Below are 19,714 nucleotides of genomic sequence, written 5' to 3' on the forward strand. Positions count from 1 at the left end.
CTGGACTTCCTGATGATATTCATCCTGCTGCGGAGTTTGAACCTGAAGACGATGAGGAGGTTGAAGGCGGGGTTGCTGTGGAGGCGGGGCACCACCGGCTGGTTTTCAACGCTCTGCTGCTTTTGTCAGAACTCCAGTGAATGATGATCGCTGACGACTCACTGATGCTGTGGAGGAAACCCTGACCTCCCTGCCCCACCGTTACCGACTGGAAACTGGACCTGGAACCGCCCTCTTCAGTTTGGAGGGGAGGATGGGTGAGTTTCTGAGCTTCCTGGCCCACCTCCTTTGTAAACAGGAGGTGGGGTTTTGGGGGAGGAAAACAGTTTTTTTGACGACTTTATTTCCCGTAGCAGAAGAAGAAGAAGAGACCCATCTGTACCTGGAGGTCAACCGAACTCTGTCTGCGAGGAGTCCTACGGGGAGGGCCTTCTTCAGGGAGGAGGGGCTCCCAGTGTGAGGGCTCTTTTTCAAAGGGGCGGGGTTCAAAGGAGGTGTGGCTTTCTTAGAGGGGTAGGGCTTGCAGGTGGGGTGGCTTTCTCAGAGGGGCAGGACTAACACTCAGCTGTTTTCTTTAAAGAGGTGACACTGGGTGGGGTCTTGGGTAAAGGGGTGGAGCATACAGGGGATTTATTTGGAGGGGCGGGGGGCTAACTGTGTTTCACCCAGGTGAACTGGGACTGTTTCACTGTAGATGGACCAGTCAGGCCTTGGGAGTGCTTCAGTGAGGCGGGGGGTTTCTACTGTGATTGACATGATACCAGTCGGTCCGGGTTGGGTCTGACGTGGGCGGAGCTACTGACTAACCCTCTGCTGACCTGTGTAGGGTTTCCTGATGCTACTGATGTTCCCTCAGACGAGGAGGTCGGGTTCTTATTTCTCAGAGAGTAAGTCTTCCTCCAGCTTGTCTGGTTCCCAGAACCGTAGAACGGACCACAGGTGCACTGTAAGCCCGCCTCTGACTGCAGGTGCACTGTAAGCCCCGCCTCTGACTGGGTGCATTGTAAGCCCCACCTCTGACTGCAGGTGCATTGTAAGCCCTGCCTGGTGCAGGTGCACTGTAAGCCCGCCTCTGGTTGAGGAGTAGTGTTAGATCCCTCTCTGGCAGCAAATGCACATATGTCCCCGCCTCTCGCGTGCAGCGTACTGCTAGCTCCGACTCACTGCAGCTGTACTGCTAGCTCCACCTCTTGCTGCAGCTGTTACTGCTAGCTCCACCTCTCACTGCATTTCCACTGCTAGCTCCGCCTCTCGCTACAGCTGTACTGTTAGCTCCGCCTCTTGCTGCAGGTGTAGTACTAGCTCCGCCTCGCTGTAGCTGCACTGCTAGCTCGCCTCTTGCTGCAGGTGTACTGCTAGCTCCGCCTCTCGCTGCAGGTGCGTTCCCATGAATGCTCTTGGTTTATTGATGAGATCTGAAAAGGGATGGAAATGTGGGTCTTTGGATAAACTTTACTTTGGATAAACAAATGAGTGTCCATTTTTGTCAAAAAAAACCAAAACAGTTGTCCTAAAGTCATAGAAGTGTGTGTAAATAATGCTAATCCATTTGTGCACAGACTACTGATATTCTGACAGTGGAAGCTCTATTTTCATAAAACTGGATTTGGAATAGCACGTGGATGAGAAAACCTTTGCTGGTGGGGAGGACGTGACATTACCCATGATGCTCTGGTCAGTCCCAGTACTTTATTAGGAATAAACTTCTAGATTCCTATTATCTAATTGTGCTCTTCTTCATAAATGTTGGTATTGTGGATCTAAAACAATCCCAGCTGACACAAAAACACTAAATGTGTCAGTGGACGGATGTGACATGGTTGTTGTGGATCCCATCATACTGATGCTCTGCAGCCATGTCAGCGTTACACTAATGATCCCTGTGCAAAAACTAGGAGCACTATTATTTATTGGATAGTTTAGCATCAGACTAAAGAGGAAAGAACAATATAGAATTGTTCTTTGTGTCTAAAAATGCTTCTTATTGTAAACTGCTGATGTAAACAGTGTGTGTGCCATTCTTCCTGTATGTTGGTGGAACAGAAGCGGATGGATCAGCACCATACTCCAGATTGAACCTGTACAAATAAAAACATGTGATATGGAGGAGAGAATTGGGAAGAAAAAACTGGGGAATCCAAAAGAAGAGATTTGTTTTTCAGCTCAGTTCAGTTCAAATAGAACTTGTCCATTTGTGACATGAAAATATAGCATTAATTGTGATGAAATGGTTCATTTTGGAGCTGAAAACATAGTTCATATGAGCATCAACATGTTGAACAGAACTGAAATCCTGTCCATTTGAACAACTGTCATTTACCAACACAAAGTTCCTTTGGATTCACTGAGACTGATTTAATATGAACACAGACACAAAGAAGAGCTCTGAGCACATGTGAGCCGCTGTATCGACAGTTACATCATGTCTTGAACTAAAAATATCTGGGGTTGCACCAGTTGAAATAAATCTAAAGATCCAACTTCAGTCTGTCTGTTTCTTCAGTAAAACCACAGACTGGAAGTAAACACATGAAAGTCCAGCCTGAAGGAGCTCAGATCCACCAGGAGGTTCAGCTGAAAACACTGACAACGGCTGGAACCTGGTTTCAAATGAGTGAAGAACTGCTGAAATGGAACTTCAGACTGTTTTCTGTCACAGACACTCAGTAAATGTGTGTCCTACTTTAACTCCACTTACTCTGAATTCAACCTGATGATGTGTTTCCACTGAACAGACTCAACACTGGTAACAGGTGACTAACTTCTGTTCTAAACTGCTTCAGCTCTATTTAGTGATCTTCAACCCTGTTTATGTGTGTGTGTTACATTATAAACGTCCGTTTAAAGACTTAAAGTCACTTTATTCCACCTCCGGAGCCTCTGATAAAGCTAACGGCTAAAGCTAACCGCCCTGTCACCGACCCGTTGGCCTGAGTCTCTCGGGTTAGGGGTCGTCGTGTCCGGCCTGAACACCTTCCTCCTCCTGCTGATAGAAACCCGAACCGGACCACAGATACGGATCACACCAGACCTTGGACTTACTCTGTAAGAGTTCAATCTGTCTCTTCAGAGCTTCCCTTCCTCCATGTTTACACCGCGGACCGGAGGTCGCGAGTGATGACGTACAAATGTCGTCATCACAGCGCGTCCTGTTAGGGCGTCTTCTGTTCCACATGTGTTTTATCACGAACTTTATTAAACTACAGATTGTTTACTCCGTTTACTAGTAGATTTTGCGTCATACTGATACTATCTCATTGATTCTGTATCGGTTTGTTTATGTTTAGCAATTTTATCATTTTTATTCATTTTATAATTTATATTTACTGTGACTTTGGAAACTATTGGATTTTGTTATTTATTTATATTTGTATCAAACATGTAAATAGTTACAATCCATAGAGTATAATAAGCATTAAAAAAAATACTTAAAAAGGCTTAGGGTTAGGGTTGCACACACCCTATCTTCAATAACAAGTATAAAGATGCTGGTGCCAGTATTTAACAAGTGTAGAATGAGTATAAAAGTCAGAGTTACCAACTGTAAAAATCTAGAATGACTTAAATGCAGTATAAAATTCAAAACTGCTTTCCTTAACATCTCATAATAGAGTGAACATTATTAAAACAGAACATACCACTAGCACTACATAATAATAATAATAATAATAATAATAATAATAATAATAATAATTATTATTATTATTATATTATTATTATTATTATTACATATTTTCATCATATCTTCTTATAATAACAATAAATTATATAAACTAGACTTCTGAGTCTTGTATGAATCCACTACTGTCTTCATAAAAGTTTTTAAAAATACTGTTGAAGACCCATTCACATCAAAACTAATAATGACAAACTGTTTTGTTTGTTTTTTTTCACAATTAAACTAAATGTGTCAAAAATGAAACTCTTGTCTTTTGATGAACACTGTCTCAGTTTACGCCAACAGACCAGAAAAAAAGAGTATTTACGTGTCCAGTTTTTATCTCTACGTCCAAAAATAAACAAACTGAGGTCAGATTAGGAGGTCAGGTGGTCCAGGTGGTTTGGGTCCAGGCGGTCCAGGTGGTTATGGTGGTTCTGGTGGTCCAGGTGGTTCTGGTGGTCCAGGTGGTTCTGGTGGTCCAGGCGGTCCAGGTTGTCCAGGTGGTTCTGGTGGTTCTGGTGGTCCAGGTGGTCCAGGCGGTCCAGGTGGTTCTGGTGGTTCTGGTGGTCAGGCGGCCCAGGTGGTCCAGGTGGCTCTGGTGGTCCAGGTGGTCTGGTGGTCCAGGTGTTCCAGGCGGTCCAGGTGGTTCTGGTGGTCCAGGTGGTCCAGGTGGTTCTGGTGGTCCAGGTGGTCCAGGTGGTCCAGGTGGTTCTGGTGGTCCAGGTGGTTCTGGTGGTCCAGGTGTCCAGGTGGTCCAGGTGGTTCTGGTGGTTCTGGTGGTCCAGGCGGCCCAGGTGGTCCAGGTGGCTCTGGTGGTCCAGGGGTTCTGGTGGTCCAGGTGTTCCAGGCGGTCCAGGTGGTTCTGGTGGTCCAGGTGGTCCAGGTGGTTCTGGTGGTCCAGGTGGCTCTGGTGGTCCAGGTGGTCCAGGTGGTTCTGGTGGTCCAGGTGTTCCAGGGGTCCAGGTGGTTCTGGTGGTCCAGGTGGTTCTGGTGGTCCAGGTGGTCCAGGCGGTCCAGGTGGTTCTGGGGTTCTGGTGGTCCAGGCGGCCCAGGTGGTCCAGGTGGCTCTGGTGGTACAGGTGGTTCTGGTGGTCCAGGTGTTCCAGGCGGTCCAGGTGGTTCTGGTCCAGGTGGTCCAGGTGGTTCTGGTGGTCCAGGTGGCTCTGGTGGTCCAGGTGGTCCAGGTGTTCCAGGCGGTCCAGGTGGTTCTGGTGGTCCAGGTGGTTCTGGTGGTCCAGGTGTTCCAGGCGGTCAGGTGGTTCTGGTGGTCCAGGTGGTCCAGGTGGCTCTGGTGGCTGGTGGTCCAGGTGGTCCAGGTGGTTCTGGTGGTCCAGGTGGCTCTGGTGGTCCAGGTGGCCAGGTGGTTCTGGTGGTCCAGGTGTTCCAGGTGGTTCTGGTGGTCCAGGTGCTCTGGTGGTCCAGGTGGTCCAGGTGGCTCTGGTGGTCCAGGTGGTCCAGGTGGTTCTGGTGGTCCAGGTGTTCCAGGTGGTTCTGGTGGTCCAGGTGGCTCTGGTGGTCCAGGTGGTCCAGGTGGTTCTGGTGGTCCAGGTGGTCCAGGTGGCTCTGGTGGTCCTGGTGGTCCAGGTGGCTCTGGTGGTCAGGTGGTCCAGGTGGCTCTGGTGGTCCTGGTGGTCCAGGTGGTCCAGGTGGCTCTGGTGGTCAGGTGGTCCAGGTGGTTCTGGTGGTCCAGGTGGTCCAGGTGGCTCTGGTGGTCCAGGTGGTCCAGGTGGTTCTGGTGGTCCAGGTGGTCCAGTGGCTCGGTGGTCCAGGTGGCTCTGGTGGTCCAGGTGGTCCAGGTGGTCCAGGTGGCTCTGGTGGTCCAGGTGGTCTGGTGGTCCAGGTGGTCCAGGTGGCTCTGGTGGTCAGGTGGCTCTGGTGGTCCAGGTGGTCCAGGTGGCTCTGGTGGTCCAGGTGGTCCAGGTGGTCCAGGTGCTGGTGGTCCAGGTGGTCCAGGTGGCTCTGGGGTCCAGGTGGCTCTGGTGGTCCAGGTGGTCCAGGTGGCTGGTGGTCCAGGTGGCTCTGGTGGTCCAGGTGGTCCAGGTGGCTCTGGTGGTCCAGGTGGTCCAGGTGGTCAGACCGTACAGGTTGGGCTGAATGTGGAAGCTGAACTTCAGTGGGTTTGGCTGCCCTGCTCTGACAGGCTTGACAGTCAGCTGATCCCCTGCCCACGTGGCCCGGCTGTGACGTCATCCGGGAAAGTGAAAGAGGAAGTGAAAGTTCAGAGGAGCTGGACTGAACCGAGCGTCGACGGTGAAAAATCAGGTAAAAACGGACTAAAAGTGACGGTGACCGGAGCTGAGAGGAGACACACGGAGACCGGAACACGAACGAACCGGGAAACACCGTCACCGACCCGCCAGGACCCGGAGCCCGAGCCGGAGGTAAGGTCCGGTCCGGTGGGACAGAGTGAGTGAAGGGGCCTGGGGTGGTTCAGCAGACACTGGGACAGGGGTTTGACCTCTGACCCCGGACATCCAGGGTCCGTAACTCCTCAGACCAGGACATGTCAGCCCAGTACCAGCTGGTTTTGGTCTGTTTTAAAGAAGTGCGTATGTTGGAAACATCCTGATGCAACAGTTTTTCAGATGCACTTTGTACATGTTCTATGGAATGTCCTCTGTGGTGGACAGTCTTCTTTTTTTGTATAAAGTTGTGAAACTTAGTGGGTCTGAGGAGGTTACAGGTCCGTGTTTTTATCCAGTGTGACTGAAGAAAAACCCAGAAACCAAGAGTCAGACTGGAAGGTCTGTTTAGCTCCATCTGAGGTTAAAGCTGAGTTTAGCTTGTTTTGTACGCCACGAAAAGTCAGATGGTCATCACACAGTATGAGATATAATTAATATAGACTATTAACTGAGAGGAGGAGAGGAGGAGGAGGACGGAGGAGAGGAGGGGAGGAGGAGGAGAGAGGAGAGGGAGAGGAGGAGAGGAGGAGGAGGAGAAGAGGAGGAGGAGGAGGAGGAGGGGAGGAGGAGGGAGGAGAGGGAGAGAGGAGCGGGAGAGGAGGAGGAGAGGAGAGGAGAGGAGGAGGAGAGGAGAGGAGGGGAGGAGGGAGGAGAGGAGAGGAGGCGGGAGAGGAGGAGGAGAGGGGGGGAGGAGAGGAGAGGGAGGAGAGGGAGAGGAGGAGGAGAGGAGAGGAGGAGAGGAGAGGAGAGGGGAGGGGAGAGGAGGAGGAGGGGAGGAGGAGGAGAGGAGAGGGAGAGGAGGAGGAGAGGCGAGGGAGAGGAGGAGGGAGGAGGGGAGGAGGAGGAGAGGAGAGGGAGGAGGAGGAGAGGAGAGGAGGAGAGGAGCGGGAGAGGAGGAGGAGAAGAGGAGGAGGAGAGGGAGAGGAGGAGGAGAGAGGAGGAGGGGGGGAGGAGGAGAGGGAGAGGGAGAGGGAGAGGAGGAGGAGAGGAGGAGAGAGGGAGGGAGAGGAGGAGGAGAGAGGAGGAGGGGAGGAGGAGGAGAGGAGAGGAGGGGAGGAGGAGGAGAGGGAGAGGAGAGGAGGAGGAGAGGAGGGGAGAGGAGAGAGAGGGAGGGAGGAGGAGAGGAGAGGAGGAGGAGGAGGGAGGAGAGGAGGGGAGGAGGGGAGGAGGGGGGGGAGAGGAGGAGAGGGGGAGAGGGAGAGGAGGGGAGGAGAGGAGAGGGAGAGGAGGGAGGAGAGGAGAGGAGAGGAGGAGGAGAGGAGAGGAGGAGAAGAGGAGAGGGAGAGGAGGAGGAGAAGAGGAGGAGGAGGAGGGGAGGAGGAGGAGAGGAGAGGAGGAGAGAGGAGGAGAAGGAGAGGAGGAGAGGAGGAGAGGAGGGGAGAGGAGGAGGAGAGGAGAGAGGAGGGAGAGGGAGAGGAGGAGGAGAAGAGGAGGAGGGGAGGAGGAGGAGAGGAGAGGAAAGGAGGAGAGGAGAGGGGGAGAGAGAGGGAGGAGGAGACAGGAGGAGGAGAGGAAGAGGAGGAGAAGAAGAGGAGAGGAGATGAGAGGAGGTGAAGAGGAGAGGAGGAGCAGGGAGAGGGGGAGAGAGAGGAGAGGAGAGGAGGGAGAGGGAGAACCCACAGGGAAAAATCTGTCACCAATGAAAAAGAACAAATGATTGAGTCAAGATGAAGAAAATGAAAAGAATCAACATTAAAATTCAAATTCATGTTTGAGTCACAGCCACGTCTGTTATGAAGAATTAAAACCATTAAAGAGTGGATTCAACTACAACTGAACCTTTAAACTATGAAGAAATACATATTAGACCTGAAGAAGACCTGAAGGACCTGAAGACCTGAAGAAGACCTGAAGGACCTGAAGACCTGAAGAAGACCTGAAGAAGACCTGAAGAAGACCTGAAGGACCTGAAGACATGAAGGACTGAAGACGTGGGAAGAAGACTGAAGGACCTGAAGAAGACCTGAAGGACCTGTAGACTGAAGAAGACCTGAAGGACCTGAAGACTGAAGAAGACCTGAAGACATGAAGGACCTGAAGACATGAAGAAGACCTGAAGGACCTGAAGAAGACTGAAGGACCTGTAGACTGAAGAAGACCTGAAGGACCTGAAGGACCTAAAGACCTGAAGGACCTGAAGAAGACCTGAAGGCCTGAAGAAGACCTAAGGACCTGAAGGACCTGAAGACCTGAAGGACCTGAGGGACCTGAAGGACCTGAAGAGACCTGAAGAAGACCTGAAGGACAGAAGACCTGAAGGACCTGAAGACCTGAAGAAGACTGAAGAAGACCTGAAGACATGAAGGACCTGAAGATGTGAAGAAGACTGAAGGATGAAGAAGACCTGAAGAGACCTGAAGGACTGAAGAAGCCTGAAGGACCTGAAGAATGAAGGACTGAGGGACCTGAAGACCTGAAGGATCTGAAGAAGACCTGAAGGACGTGAAGACCTGAAGAAGACCTGAAGACATGAAGGACCTGAAGACGTGAAGAAGACCTGAAGGACCTGAAGATGTGAAGGACCTGGATGTGAAGGACCTGAAGACGTGAAAACTGAAGGACCAGAAGACCAGAAGGACTGAAGGACCTGAAGGACGTGAAGACCTGAAGGACCTGAAGGACATGAAGACCTGAAGGACGTGAAGACCTGAAGGAACCTGATCGACCTGAAGACCTGAAGAAGACCTGAAGGACCTGAAGGATGTGAAGGACCTGACAGATGTGAAACCCTGAAGGACCAGAAGACCTGAAGGACCAGAAGACCAGAAGGACCTGAAGGACCAGAAGACCAGAAGGACCTGAAGGACCTGAAGGACGTGAAGACGAAGGACCTGAAGGATGTGAAGACTGACGGACCTGAAGGACATGAAGACCTGAAGGACTGACGGACATGAAGACCTGAAGACGTGAAGCCCTGAAGGAGCAGTGTGGTATTCCCAGCCGAAAAGTGATTTTAGTCTTGCACAGGCTCTTTTGGTGGAGTCCCGCCCCCCTTCAGAAACCCTCGACTGGTCCCCAACCACTGTGACCCTGGGAAACACAACTATAGACTGATAATTAGCACAGTTTTGAGCAGGACCTGCACCATCTTTTTGGCCGTGTTTTTCAAATATTTATCGTTGTTAATCGCGGTGAGGTGCACGGCTCGCTGCCTAATACAGTGGGTGGAGCAGGTCCAGGTACCTCAGAACCGGTGTGGGACTCTTGTGGTTCTTGGACTTAACCTTAAATGAAACAGGAACCACTGTCCGAAAGTCTGAGCTGTTTTTTACTGTGTGTGTTCAGGTGCGTTCAGGACCTGGTGGTCACCCATGGCGTCCACAGACCAGGTGTTCTTCATCATCACTCAGCCTATGGAGCATTTCCAGTCCATCAGCCCAGGGCGGATCTGCTACACCTACTCCTTTAAGTACAAAAATCTGGGCTCCAGTCGGAAGCTGAAGGTTTTCTTTGTGGGCGCGAACTCACCTTTAGATCACGAAGTGGAGGTGAGTCGTCTGGAGAAGCTGAGTCAACGGGAGGCGGAGCTTCTGCAGGCCTTACCTGAGGACGAGAGCGTCTGAAGAGGTTCAGGACAGAGGATACTCTGCAGACGGCGCTCGGTTCTGACGGTGGGGACGGAGGTGGAGGTGGAGGTGGAGGAGGGCGGAGCCAGGCTGAGGGGCGTCATCAGTTAATTGGCAGATGGAGGAGCCCACATTCCCCTGTCCACTCTCTGGAACCTCTCTTTGGGATCGAACTTGCAGGTAGAACACACCTTTAGACTTATGCTGCGTTTCCACTACGTGGAACCGGCTCGATCGACTCTGGTACAGGTCATATTCCAGGACCGTTTCCATTACAGGGTTACGACCCACTTTCCAGTACCTGGTCGTCATAGCGATCCGGTGCGTTCCTTCTGTGTGCTCTGCTCACAGTTGCTGATAAACTCACTGGTGCCTGTTGTCTGGTCAAACTCCTGCTGAAGTTTGCGTCCTGAACCTCTGACCAACCATGGTGTAGTTTTACAGACTGTCATCATGTGGATTCACCCTACTGACAGATTTACTGGAAACTTCTGCATCTGGTTTTTGTAAAAGGGCGGGGCACAGAGATGATTGACCAATCAGTGGTTCTGCAGTGTTTTCACAGTGTCACCTTTTAGTATCTGGTCCCCAGTCCTGGACCTCAGTGGAGGGCAAGACCCATAACTGGTACCGGGTACCAGATTCCAGGCTCTTTTTTATAATGGAAACACAAAAACGTTGAGTTGAGTCAAGCCGAGCCGGTACCACATAGTGGAAACGCAACATTAGTCACTAAGAAATTTAACGAGACAAGAACCAGAAGACAACGTCAAATAGACATAACAGGAAGTGACGGTAACATAGGAACCACTGAAACAGACACGAATCTTGGAAAATACGTCATAATGTTTCCAGTTTTGACACTAAAATCTGATTCATACATTATTGTTCACTATTTCAGTTTGTTGTCGTTTTTGAACGAACCAATCTGCTAAGGTGACGTCAGTAGAGGAACAGGAACCGGTTGGTTGTGGACCTTGGGTTCTGTAAATTTGTGGAATTCGTGGATGGTCTTGTTGTTGTGGACCTTGGGGTTCCGTAAATGTAGTAGAACTCCTAGATGTCTTTGTTGTGTGACCTTGGGGTTCCACAAATGCGTGGAACTCCTGGATGGTCTTGGTATTAATGTGGGACCTGTACGTTAACTCAGACCTTGTTTCGTGTCTCTGTCCTCAGGGGTCTGATCGGGGGAAGGGAAACACTGACGGCTACTTAAGCACAGAAAACTCTTCTCCTGTGAGAAGAACTGTGGTGTAATTCGCTCCGTCTCTCCAGAGTCCAGCCTCTGGGACGCAGATCCAGATCAGAGTCTGTCCCAGAATCCTCAGAACCGGAAGCTGAGGGTCTGAGCCCGGGGGACAGGGTGACGTTCTTCATTGACGACGACTGTCTTCATGGGATGGTGGTGACGGTGGAGGAGGGTGAGGACGGACAGAGATACGCTCACATCTCAACGGTGAGTCCAGTTTGGCCTTCAGACCCTCAGCTGGTTCTGGTCTGGGTCTGGTCTGGGTCTGACACTTGTCCTAACTGATTTCATGTGTTTTCAGGACACAGATGGAAAGGGGAATCGAGGCGGTGAAGTGAAACTTCCTCTGCAGTGTGTGATCAAGGGCGAGGTTCCTGCAGGTCTGAACCTTTCACATCCAACTGTCTCCTACATGTTTGAACCTGGTAAAGTGTAAAGTCAGATGTGAACCCTGACTCCTGTGGACCACGTGGGTCTGAAGGGGTCCGTCCAGGATCAGTTGATCTGTGTAGAAGTATCAGTTCAACAGTGGTTTTGTTTTTGTTCCAACCCTGTAGTTTGACTCCAACGCTGATTTAATGTTTGAGTAAATGAACCTGTTTCTCTTGTGCTTAAACATGTAACTCAGTTTCTGGTTTCTCAGAGTCCGAGCACATGGACGTGGACCGACCGGACCTGGACCTGGACTCTGCAAAGTCTGGTCTGACGGTGAACTCTTGGTGGAGGTGACTTTGGGAAAAGGAAAACGGCTACGGAATCATCCGCTGGATCGGGAATCTGCCAGGACGACAGGAAACCATGGCGGACTGGAGTTGGTAAGACCCAAATCATACTACTACTACTACTACTACTACAACTCCTACTATTATTACAACTACTACCATTACTATTACTACTACAACTACAAACACAACTACTACAACTACAATAGAAATACAAACTTGTTCTTGTACCAATTACAACCCAAGCACAACTGTGACTCTGCAGTGACATTAAGTGTGTTTGATTTCTGGGATCTTTTGGGATCTTCTGGGATCTTCTGGGACCTTCTGGGACCTGCTCTTACTCAGTGGACTCGTGCGTGTTTTGAGTCCAATCCTGAACGTGTAGCTGATGCTGCGTTCACTGTCTCTGTGCAGGGAGGAAGGTGAAGGTGTGAGCGACGGGACGTTCAAAGACCAGCGTTTGTTCTGGTGTGCTCCGAGACGAGCTCTGTTTGTGAAGCTGACGTCCTGCAGACCGGGACTCACGCTTTCAGAACCTTTCAGCCAATCACAGCCAAGAGACCGACCAGCGCCATGGACCAGGTCCCACCTTCACACATCAGTTCATATTCATAGTTATCGTTCCAAAAGCACCGACACAGACTCCAACAGTCACTGATCACTGGCACACTAATGTACATATATATGTTTTTAATTGTTTGCTAATCTTGACCAAATCTTGTTAATGACCTAAAGTATATGGCACTTTCAAAAATTTTGGCCAAACTTGTTATTTCTTTGTGTACTGGTAAATTATTGCCTTTTTTTTATTATATTTATTGTTATCACTGATCCTTTTAACCTGTTTTCTTTTCGGTGTTTACTGCTGACCTCTGGGCCAGGTAGCACTTGTAAAAGAGATCTAAGTCTAATGGTTAAATAAAGGTTAAATAAAAATAAAAAACACATGCATGTTCAGATGAGCTCCAGCATGGGGAAGCACTGAGCCACAACAAAATGACAGTTTTATCTTCAGACAAAACTGGACAAAACACAAGAGAAAATCAACACAAATATGCTCACAGGAAGTAAAACCTGTAAAACCATTGGTTTGTTCCGTAAATACTCTTCACATATGTTCACGTGATCACAGGTTTGTGTTGTTCCAGATGGTGAATACGACATGAGTGCAGGTCGTCTGGAGACGGTCCCCCCCGTTGGCACTGAACATGTCAAAAGCATTCTGATTGGACGGATGACGGGCCATTCAGGGACACTGTAACTCCTGTTATATGGACGCTGCCCTCTTCAGGTCAGAACCAGACACAGCACCAAAGACGTAGCCCCAGGGTTCTAGAGCTTCAAGGGATCCAGAGTTTCAAAGGTTCCACAAGTTCAAGGGTTCTAGAGGTTCAAGGGTTCTAGAGGTTCAAGGTTTCAGAGGTTCAGGATTCCAGGAGTTCAGGGGTTTCAGAGGTCAAGGGTTCTAGTGGTTCAAGGGTTCCAGAGGTTCCAGAGGTTCAAAGGTTCCAGAGGTTCAGGAGCCCCAGTGCTTCAGCTGTAGTTGTAATACTGCTGACGGCCACTAGACGCTACTCTGTAAAGCCCTGAAATCCATAGACTCAGACTATGGGGTTCTGGGTTTTACAGGACTTATTCTGGTCTCACTGGCTTTATTGGCTCTAACCCAACATGGTGACGACCAAAACACAAAGTACAAGTGAAAAGTAGGGTTCTGGATGGGTTCTGTTTGTGTCTGGACTTGGTTTGTTTTGTCATGTTTTGTGTTCTCTGTCCTTTCAGTCTGTTTTTCGTGTTCATCGGTTCTGGACTCGATGCTGTTTAAATGTACAGAACCTCAGGACGCCCCGATCCAGAAGACGCTCCTCCAGGACATTGTCAACCCCCTGCGCAGGTTAGCACTTCAAACCCAGGTTCAGATCCAAACCCAGGTTCAGATATGTTACTTGTCCTGATCATCATATATTCAGTCCATGTCATAGATGAGCATGTGTGTGGTATGTTCCGGTTCTGGACTGAACGTGTGCATGGTATGTTCCGGTTCTGGATGAGCATGTGCGTAGTATGTTCTGGTTCTAGACAAATGTGGGTGGTATGTTCCGGTTCTGGATGAGCATGTGCGTGGTATGTTCCGGTTCTAAACAAATGTGTGTTCTGGTCTTCAGTCAGGGCTTCGTCGAGGCTCGTCACATCATGAAGCTTCGACAGCAGCTGCAGAAACACGGGTACAGCCAATCCTTCACCACGGCATGAGAAGGGTGAGTTCCTGTGGACTGTGGAACCTCTCCAGACGGGTGGGGACTGGTGGACTGGTCAGGAGTTGATGTTGCTCCATTGTCTTTCAGACCCTGAGGAGTTCCTGACGGTCATCATGCACCACATTCTGGCCTTGGATCCTCTTCTCAAACTGTACGAACCCAGTCAAACCTCTGAGCAGAACCCGTTTTGAACGTTTCCGTCTCTGTTGCTGATTCAGTCCTGGTTCTGGTGTTGTCCTCAGGTCCGTGGAGGTAAAGTTCAGGAGAGCTACTACTACCAGATCTTCTGGACCAGAACCACAGTTCTGGTTCTGCCCACGGTCCAACAGCTGCTGGAGCACTCCTTCCACAGTTCAGGACTCAAGTTGGCAGAGGTTAGAACTGACGTTCTAACCCTAACCCTTTGAACTCACATGTCCATCACTTTGGGGCGTTTCCTAAAGACTTGCAATTGTTGTTTTGATCTAATGGAGCGTTTCCACTACATGGTACTGGCTCGACTCGACTCGGCCTTTTTGCATTTCCATTACAAAAAAGGACCTGGAGTCTGGTACCTGGTACTCGTTTTTTGTATCATCTCCACTGAGGTTCAGGACTGGGGACAGATACTAAAGGTGACACTGTGTAAACACTGCAGACCATGATTGGTCAGACAGTTGTCTCCTGTGACGCGCCATTTTACAAAAAACAGATGCAGTAGTTTACAGTAAATATGGCGGGTAGGTTAATCCACATGATGACAACACTGTAAAACTACACCATGGTTGAGGAGGTTCAGATGGAGAAATTAAGCATGAGCGTGACGAGACAACATGCAACGAGGTGAGTCATCAGCAACTCTGCGCAGACGACATGGAAGTAATGCGCTATCGCTATGACGACCAGGTACTGTAAAGTGGGGAGTATCCTGTAATGGAAACGGTCTGGAATAGGAACTGGTACCAGAGTCGAGTTGAGCTGAGCCGAGTCGAACCAAGTTGAGCCGGTTCCATGTAGTGGAAATGCGGCATAATGTTTTCTCGTTCGCTCTAGGCTCAAGAACAGTCTGACTTTATGGAAACACAAACACACAGAGAACTTCAGTGGTGGATCTGCGCTGCTTCATCTGAGGTTGTGTCCAGTGTTTGTCCTCAGTGTCTGTCCAGTAGAAAGTCCTGTTTCTCAGTGTCTTCAACTATTGGACATTATGGACCGGTCCAAAACTGGACACAGTCTGGATGGACCTGGACTGAATTAAATCGATTTAGGTCCTGGATCCACTAGATCTTTGCGCGGGGAGTGTACCGGTGAACTCGTTTGTACCGATCCATTTCAGTTTGTGAACTTTGATACAATACAAAGGTGACCGAACGAATGCACGAAGCCTCTGTGAAGAACCCTAACACTGGGGAAGTCAGAGGGTGGAAACCCGCAGAACCATGTGCAGGATACCCTTAACACTAACCAGTAGAACCATGTGCAGGGTACCCCCTGAAAGTCTGATCCAGTTCCTGAAGGTCTGATCCGGTTTCTCTGTTGTCCAGGTTCCGTCCTGCTTCATCCTCAGATGCCTCGCTTCGGAAAGAGGTTTAAGTGTTCGATAAAATCATTCCTTCTCTGGAGTTGGACGTCACTGACCTCCTGTCAGAAGGTAAAGCAGGGCAGCATGGGAAATGACACAACATAGACCAGGTCTTCGAAACACAGTAGAAGGAAACTCCCTGAATGTCAGAGTTCGACCCAGCTGTAGTTTTTCTGCTTAACTTCAGAGTTTTCATAGTTGGTGTATTTGCTGGTCGCTGGTCGTAGATGTGCCGTTCCGACGTTCAGATGTTTTGAAACGGTACCCCAGACTGTGGTGACGGCAGGTCCAGTCGTATGCTTAGGCTGTTTGACGTCCAAGCAGGGGCGGAGCAGCACAGGGGAAACATGTCCAACTAAACCTTTAAACTGACCCGGAATGATACCGACCCATGACCCCGGGTTGGACCGGGACTGGACTCTAGACTCTGGACTCTGGATCCGGGCCCCCGGATCCAGGCCTCGGAAACAGACTCTGACTCTGAATTGGGACTGGATCTGGACTTGACCAAGGATCTGGACTCTCTGACCAAGGTTATTATGTTAACAAAAACTAACGAAATGACAAAAATTAGAATGAAAAAAACGTTTTCGTTAACTGAAATAATTAAAATATAATTAAAAGAACAATAGGACCAATGGCCCCTGTAGCTTACTGGACAAATTAAAAGCATTTAGAGAAATGTATCCAGAGGCCATTTATTCTCACCCAGTTCTTTGTATTATTCTATTACAGAAATAGCCCAGTTTTGGTCATATCTCCAATCAGATCTGTAAAAATCAAATTCCAAGTGATACCATTTATATTTACTGAGTTATTGCATCGTCCACTTCCTATCTCTTATAATGCGGAATTTTTCAAAGTGGCACCAAATCCAGAATCAGATCCGGATCTAAATAATTTCAATACCTGGTGTTGACATCATTATAAAGACGCTGTATACCCACGTTTGAAGTCAATCGGAATTGTAGTTTCGGAGAAGACGATTGAAGTTTTTGTAACGGAACGACAGACGACAATAGCTTATGGCCTGTCGGCCGGCAAGCTGAAAACCATAACTAACTGAAACTGTATTGTGGCTTATAAAACTAACTCAACGGATAAAATTTATGGATAAATTCTGTTCGTTTTCATCTTCATCAGTGCTGGATTGATATGAAATCGATTTATTTCCCTCTAGCAATTTTTAGCTAGCGGCACCATAAGACACTTTTTGCTCCGTCACTTGTGTTCATTGTGGTTTCAGTCGTCTTCTGGTCCCCACTCTACCTGGAAACATGGAGGACTAACGCAGCAGAGTCCTGTTGGGATTGGTTTGAATAGGAGCACAGAGAAGACGAGAAAAGAGACCACTGAACTACAACTGAACTACAACTGAAGCTACAACTGAACTACAAATGAACTACAAATGAACTACAACTGAACTACAACTAACTACAACTGAACCTAAACTAAGCATTTAGAAAATAACAAAAACTAATAAAACTAACAAACCTGCTCCAAAACGGACATTAAAACGAACTGAATTAGAGGAAAAAAAAGTCCAAACTAAATAAAACTAAACTAGACTCTAAACTCCAGAAACTGTTACTCCCCTTGATTCTGACCCGGGTCCCTGGTGCAGGTCTACAGCAGTGCATCGTCTGTGGAGGTCTGGCTGAGCTCGAGTGTCCGGACTGTTTCAAGGATCCGACCTTCAGTCGACCGGGTTCAAGACCTTCTGCAGGAAGTGCTCGTCTCAGGTTCGGACCTCGTCCTCTGGTTTGAGTCAGTGTAGACGGGTTGGTGTTGACCTCCGTGGTGTCCCTGTGTTCTGATGTTCAGGTCCACTGCCACCTCCAGCGCCGGTCCATCGGACTTGGACTGGACCGCCCGTCGGGGTTTGAGGGCGGGGCGGGTCCTCAGGTTCTGTCCCGGGACGACTGGACCTGTTCGCCGTCCTCTGCATCGAGACCAGTCACTACGTGTCCTTCGTCAAATACGGACGGATCGTCAGGACTGGATGTTCTTCGACAGCATGGCCGACAGACAGGGTGATTTAGTGATTTATTCTGAACATGTGATGAAATTTAACATATATGCACTTGCAAAACGTACATAATAATACAAATATCTAAAATCATAACAATCTTAGTCAGAAAGAAAAGCACAATAATTCCATTTACATTTACCCGAAAAGGGGTGGGAAGAAGTATAACTTATTAATCCCCACCCCCTTTCCCTACCAGTATTATTAATAATATATGTCCCCTCTTCCTTTTACATTACTCTTCTATATTTAAATATCTATTCACACACACACAACACACCATACACACACACTCATTCAATCCATATACACATACATACCTATACACACATACAAATACACATTTAATCTTTTACCAGTGCTTTCTTAGTTGTGCTAGCGAATAAATAAACAAATATTCACTAACTCAAGGAAGGAAATATGTACATACTCAACAGTGAACATATGGGGACAGTTCCTACCCCTCACCCCCTGTATCTGTGAAAACCTGTTCTAAGTGTTTTTGAATGGTCTCCTTATGCTCCTCCCTCAGTCTGTTCCAGACTTTAACACCACACACACACACACACACCCACAACACACACACATGCTCAAACTGTTCCCAGTAGTGCACACCCTCTGAGTTTTGAAACTGGGAGGAGTTTGGCATCGACTTACACCTTTCACACAAATGGGGTCACATGATAAAGAATGTTATGAGTGATGTTTGTGTGTGTGTGTGTATTACTGTGTGTGTGTAATTACTGTGAGCGTGTGTGTGTGTGGTGTGTATTACTGTGTGTGTGTGTGTGTTAATTTGTATTACTGTGTGTGTCTGTGTGTGTGTGTGTGGTTTGTTTGTCTGTGTGTGTGTGGTCTTACTGTGTTGTTAATGTGTATTACTGTCTGTGTGTGTTAATGTGTATTACTGTGTGTGTGTGTGTGTGTGTGTGTGTCTACTGTGTGTGTTACTGTGTATTAATGTCTGTGTGTGTGTGTGTGTGTGTTTGTTTGTCTGTGTGTGTGTGTCTTACTGTGTGTGTTAATGTGTATTACTGTGGTCGTGGTGTGTGGTGTGTGTGTTTTCAGGGTGAGTCAGACGGCTTTAACATTCCCTCAGGTTCCACATGTGTCGGAGGTCGGCTTCTACCTGGACATGAGCCCCAGCCGAACTGGCCAATCAGGTGCTCGGGACATGAAGGGCGTGGCCAAACGCCTGTTCTGTGATGCGTACATGTACCTGTATCAGAGCAAACAGCATGTGTCTGTACCGCTGACCACGCCCCCAAATCCGTCTGACCATGACTTAAATAAAAACTAAACTGACAACGTTCAAATGTGTAAAACTTGTTTCATAAGAAGTAAACAAAGAATCGACTCCTCAACAGATGAGTCCAACACGTCAGGACAAACCCAGTGGACAGTCCCCCAGGTGACAGTCCCCCAGTGGTCAGTCCCAGAGGACAAACCCAGTGGTCAGCTCCCCCAGTGGTCAGTTCCCAGAGGACAAAACCAGTGGACAGTCCCCAGTGGTCAGTTCCCAGTGGACCGTCCCCAGTGGACAGTCCCCCAGGGTCAGTTCCCAGTGGACAAACCCAGTGGACCAGTCCCCAGTGGACAGGCCCCAGTGGTCAGTTCCCAGAGGACAAACCCAGTGGACAGTCCCCAGTGGTCAGTTCCCAGAGGACAAACCCAGTGGACAGTCCCCAGTGGACAGTCCCCAGAGGACAAACCCAGTGGACAGTTCCCAGTGGACAGTTCCCAGTGGACAAACCCAGTGGTCAGTTCCCAGTGGTCAGTTCCCAGTGGACAGTTCCCAGTGGACTGTCCCTGGGTTTGGAATCTGACCATATTGGACTTTTCTGTTGTTTTACAGTTGAATATTAAATATTAAATGCCGTCTTTTGAATATTGTGTTGAAATATTTGATTTTGAATTTGTGCTGTTTGATATTTGTAATTTCTCTCAGGAAAAGTGTTCTGTACATTCAGGTTGTAAAAGTGTAAATGCTTGAATCCACAGTTTTAGAAACAGATGAAAATCTACTGGATCAAACTGAATCAAACCATGAAATGAATCGGTGGAAAAACTGTCCAGCTCATCCATATACTGTTTATTCACATGTAATCCACTTTGTTCTCCTAATAAAAACCCCTCTGACTGTTGGATCTGACGTATGGAGCTGAACAGTGGGTTTTCAGTTTGGGTTCATGGTTCTAGTGTTTGACCCTCAGCACAGGGTCTGTCCTCCGGTCAGTGTCGTCCGTCCGGTCTGTATGTG

General features: G+C 48.6%; 1 protein-coding gene across 1 annotated transcript; it reads left to right on the plus strand.

The window, feature by feature from the left end:
- Nucleotides 1-5,833: 5,833 nt before the first annotated feature.
- On the plus strand, nucleotides 5,834-18,710 carry LOC115417645 (ubiquitin carboxyl-terminal hydrolase CYLD). The gene is given in 27 exon segments (XM_075353465.1): nucleotides 5,834-6,042; nucleotides 9,352-9,626; nucleotides 10,809-10,839; nucleotides 10,842-10,913; nucleotides 10,961-11,088; nucleotides 11,183-11,261; nucleotides 11,525-11,589; nucleotides 11,623-11,696; nucleotides 12,021-12,123; nucleotides 12,125-12,188; nucleotides 12,755-12,849; nucleotides 12,851-12,897; nucleotides 13,390-13,500; nucleotides 13,772-13,853; nucleotides 13,855-13,864; nucleotides 13,952-14,026; nucleotides 14,117-14,238; nucleotides 15,388-15,403; nucleotides 15,406-15,435; nucleotides 15,438-15,494; nucleotides 17,050-17,124; nucleotides 17,127-17,167; nucleotides 17,250-17,343; nucleotides 17,346-17,408; nucleotides 17,411-17,466; nucleotides 18,533-18,685; nucleotides 18,687-18,710. Coding segments are annotated over 26 exon segments (2,016 nt in total). The 5' UTR covers nucleotides 5,834-6,042; nucleotides 9,352-9,377.
- Nucleotides 18,711-19,714: the final 1,004 nt, after the last annotated feature.

Source organism: Sphaeramia orbicularis, chromosome 4, assembly GCF_902148855.1.
Source record: "Sphaeramia orbicularis chromosome 4, fSphaOr1.1, whole genome shotgun sequence".
In the NCBI taxonomy this organism is placed as follows: Eukaryota; Metazoa; Chordata; class Actinopteri; order Kurtiformes; family Apogonidae; genus Sphaeramia; species Sphaeramia orbicularis.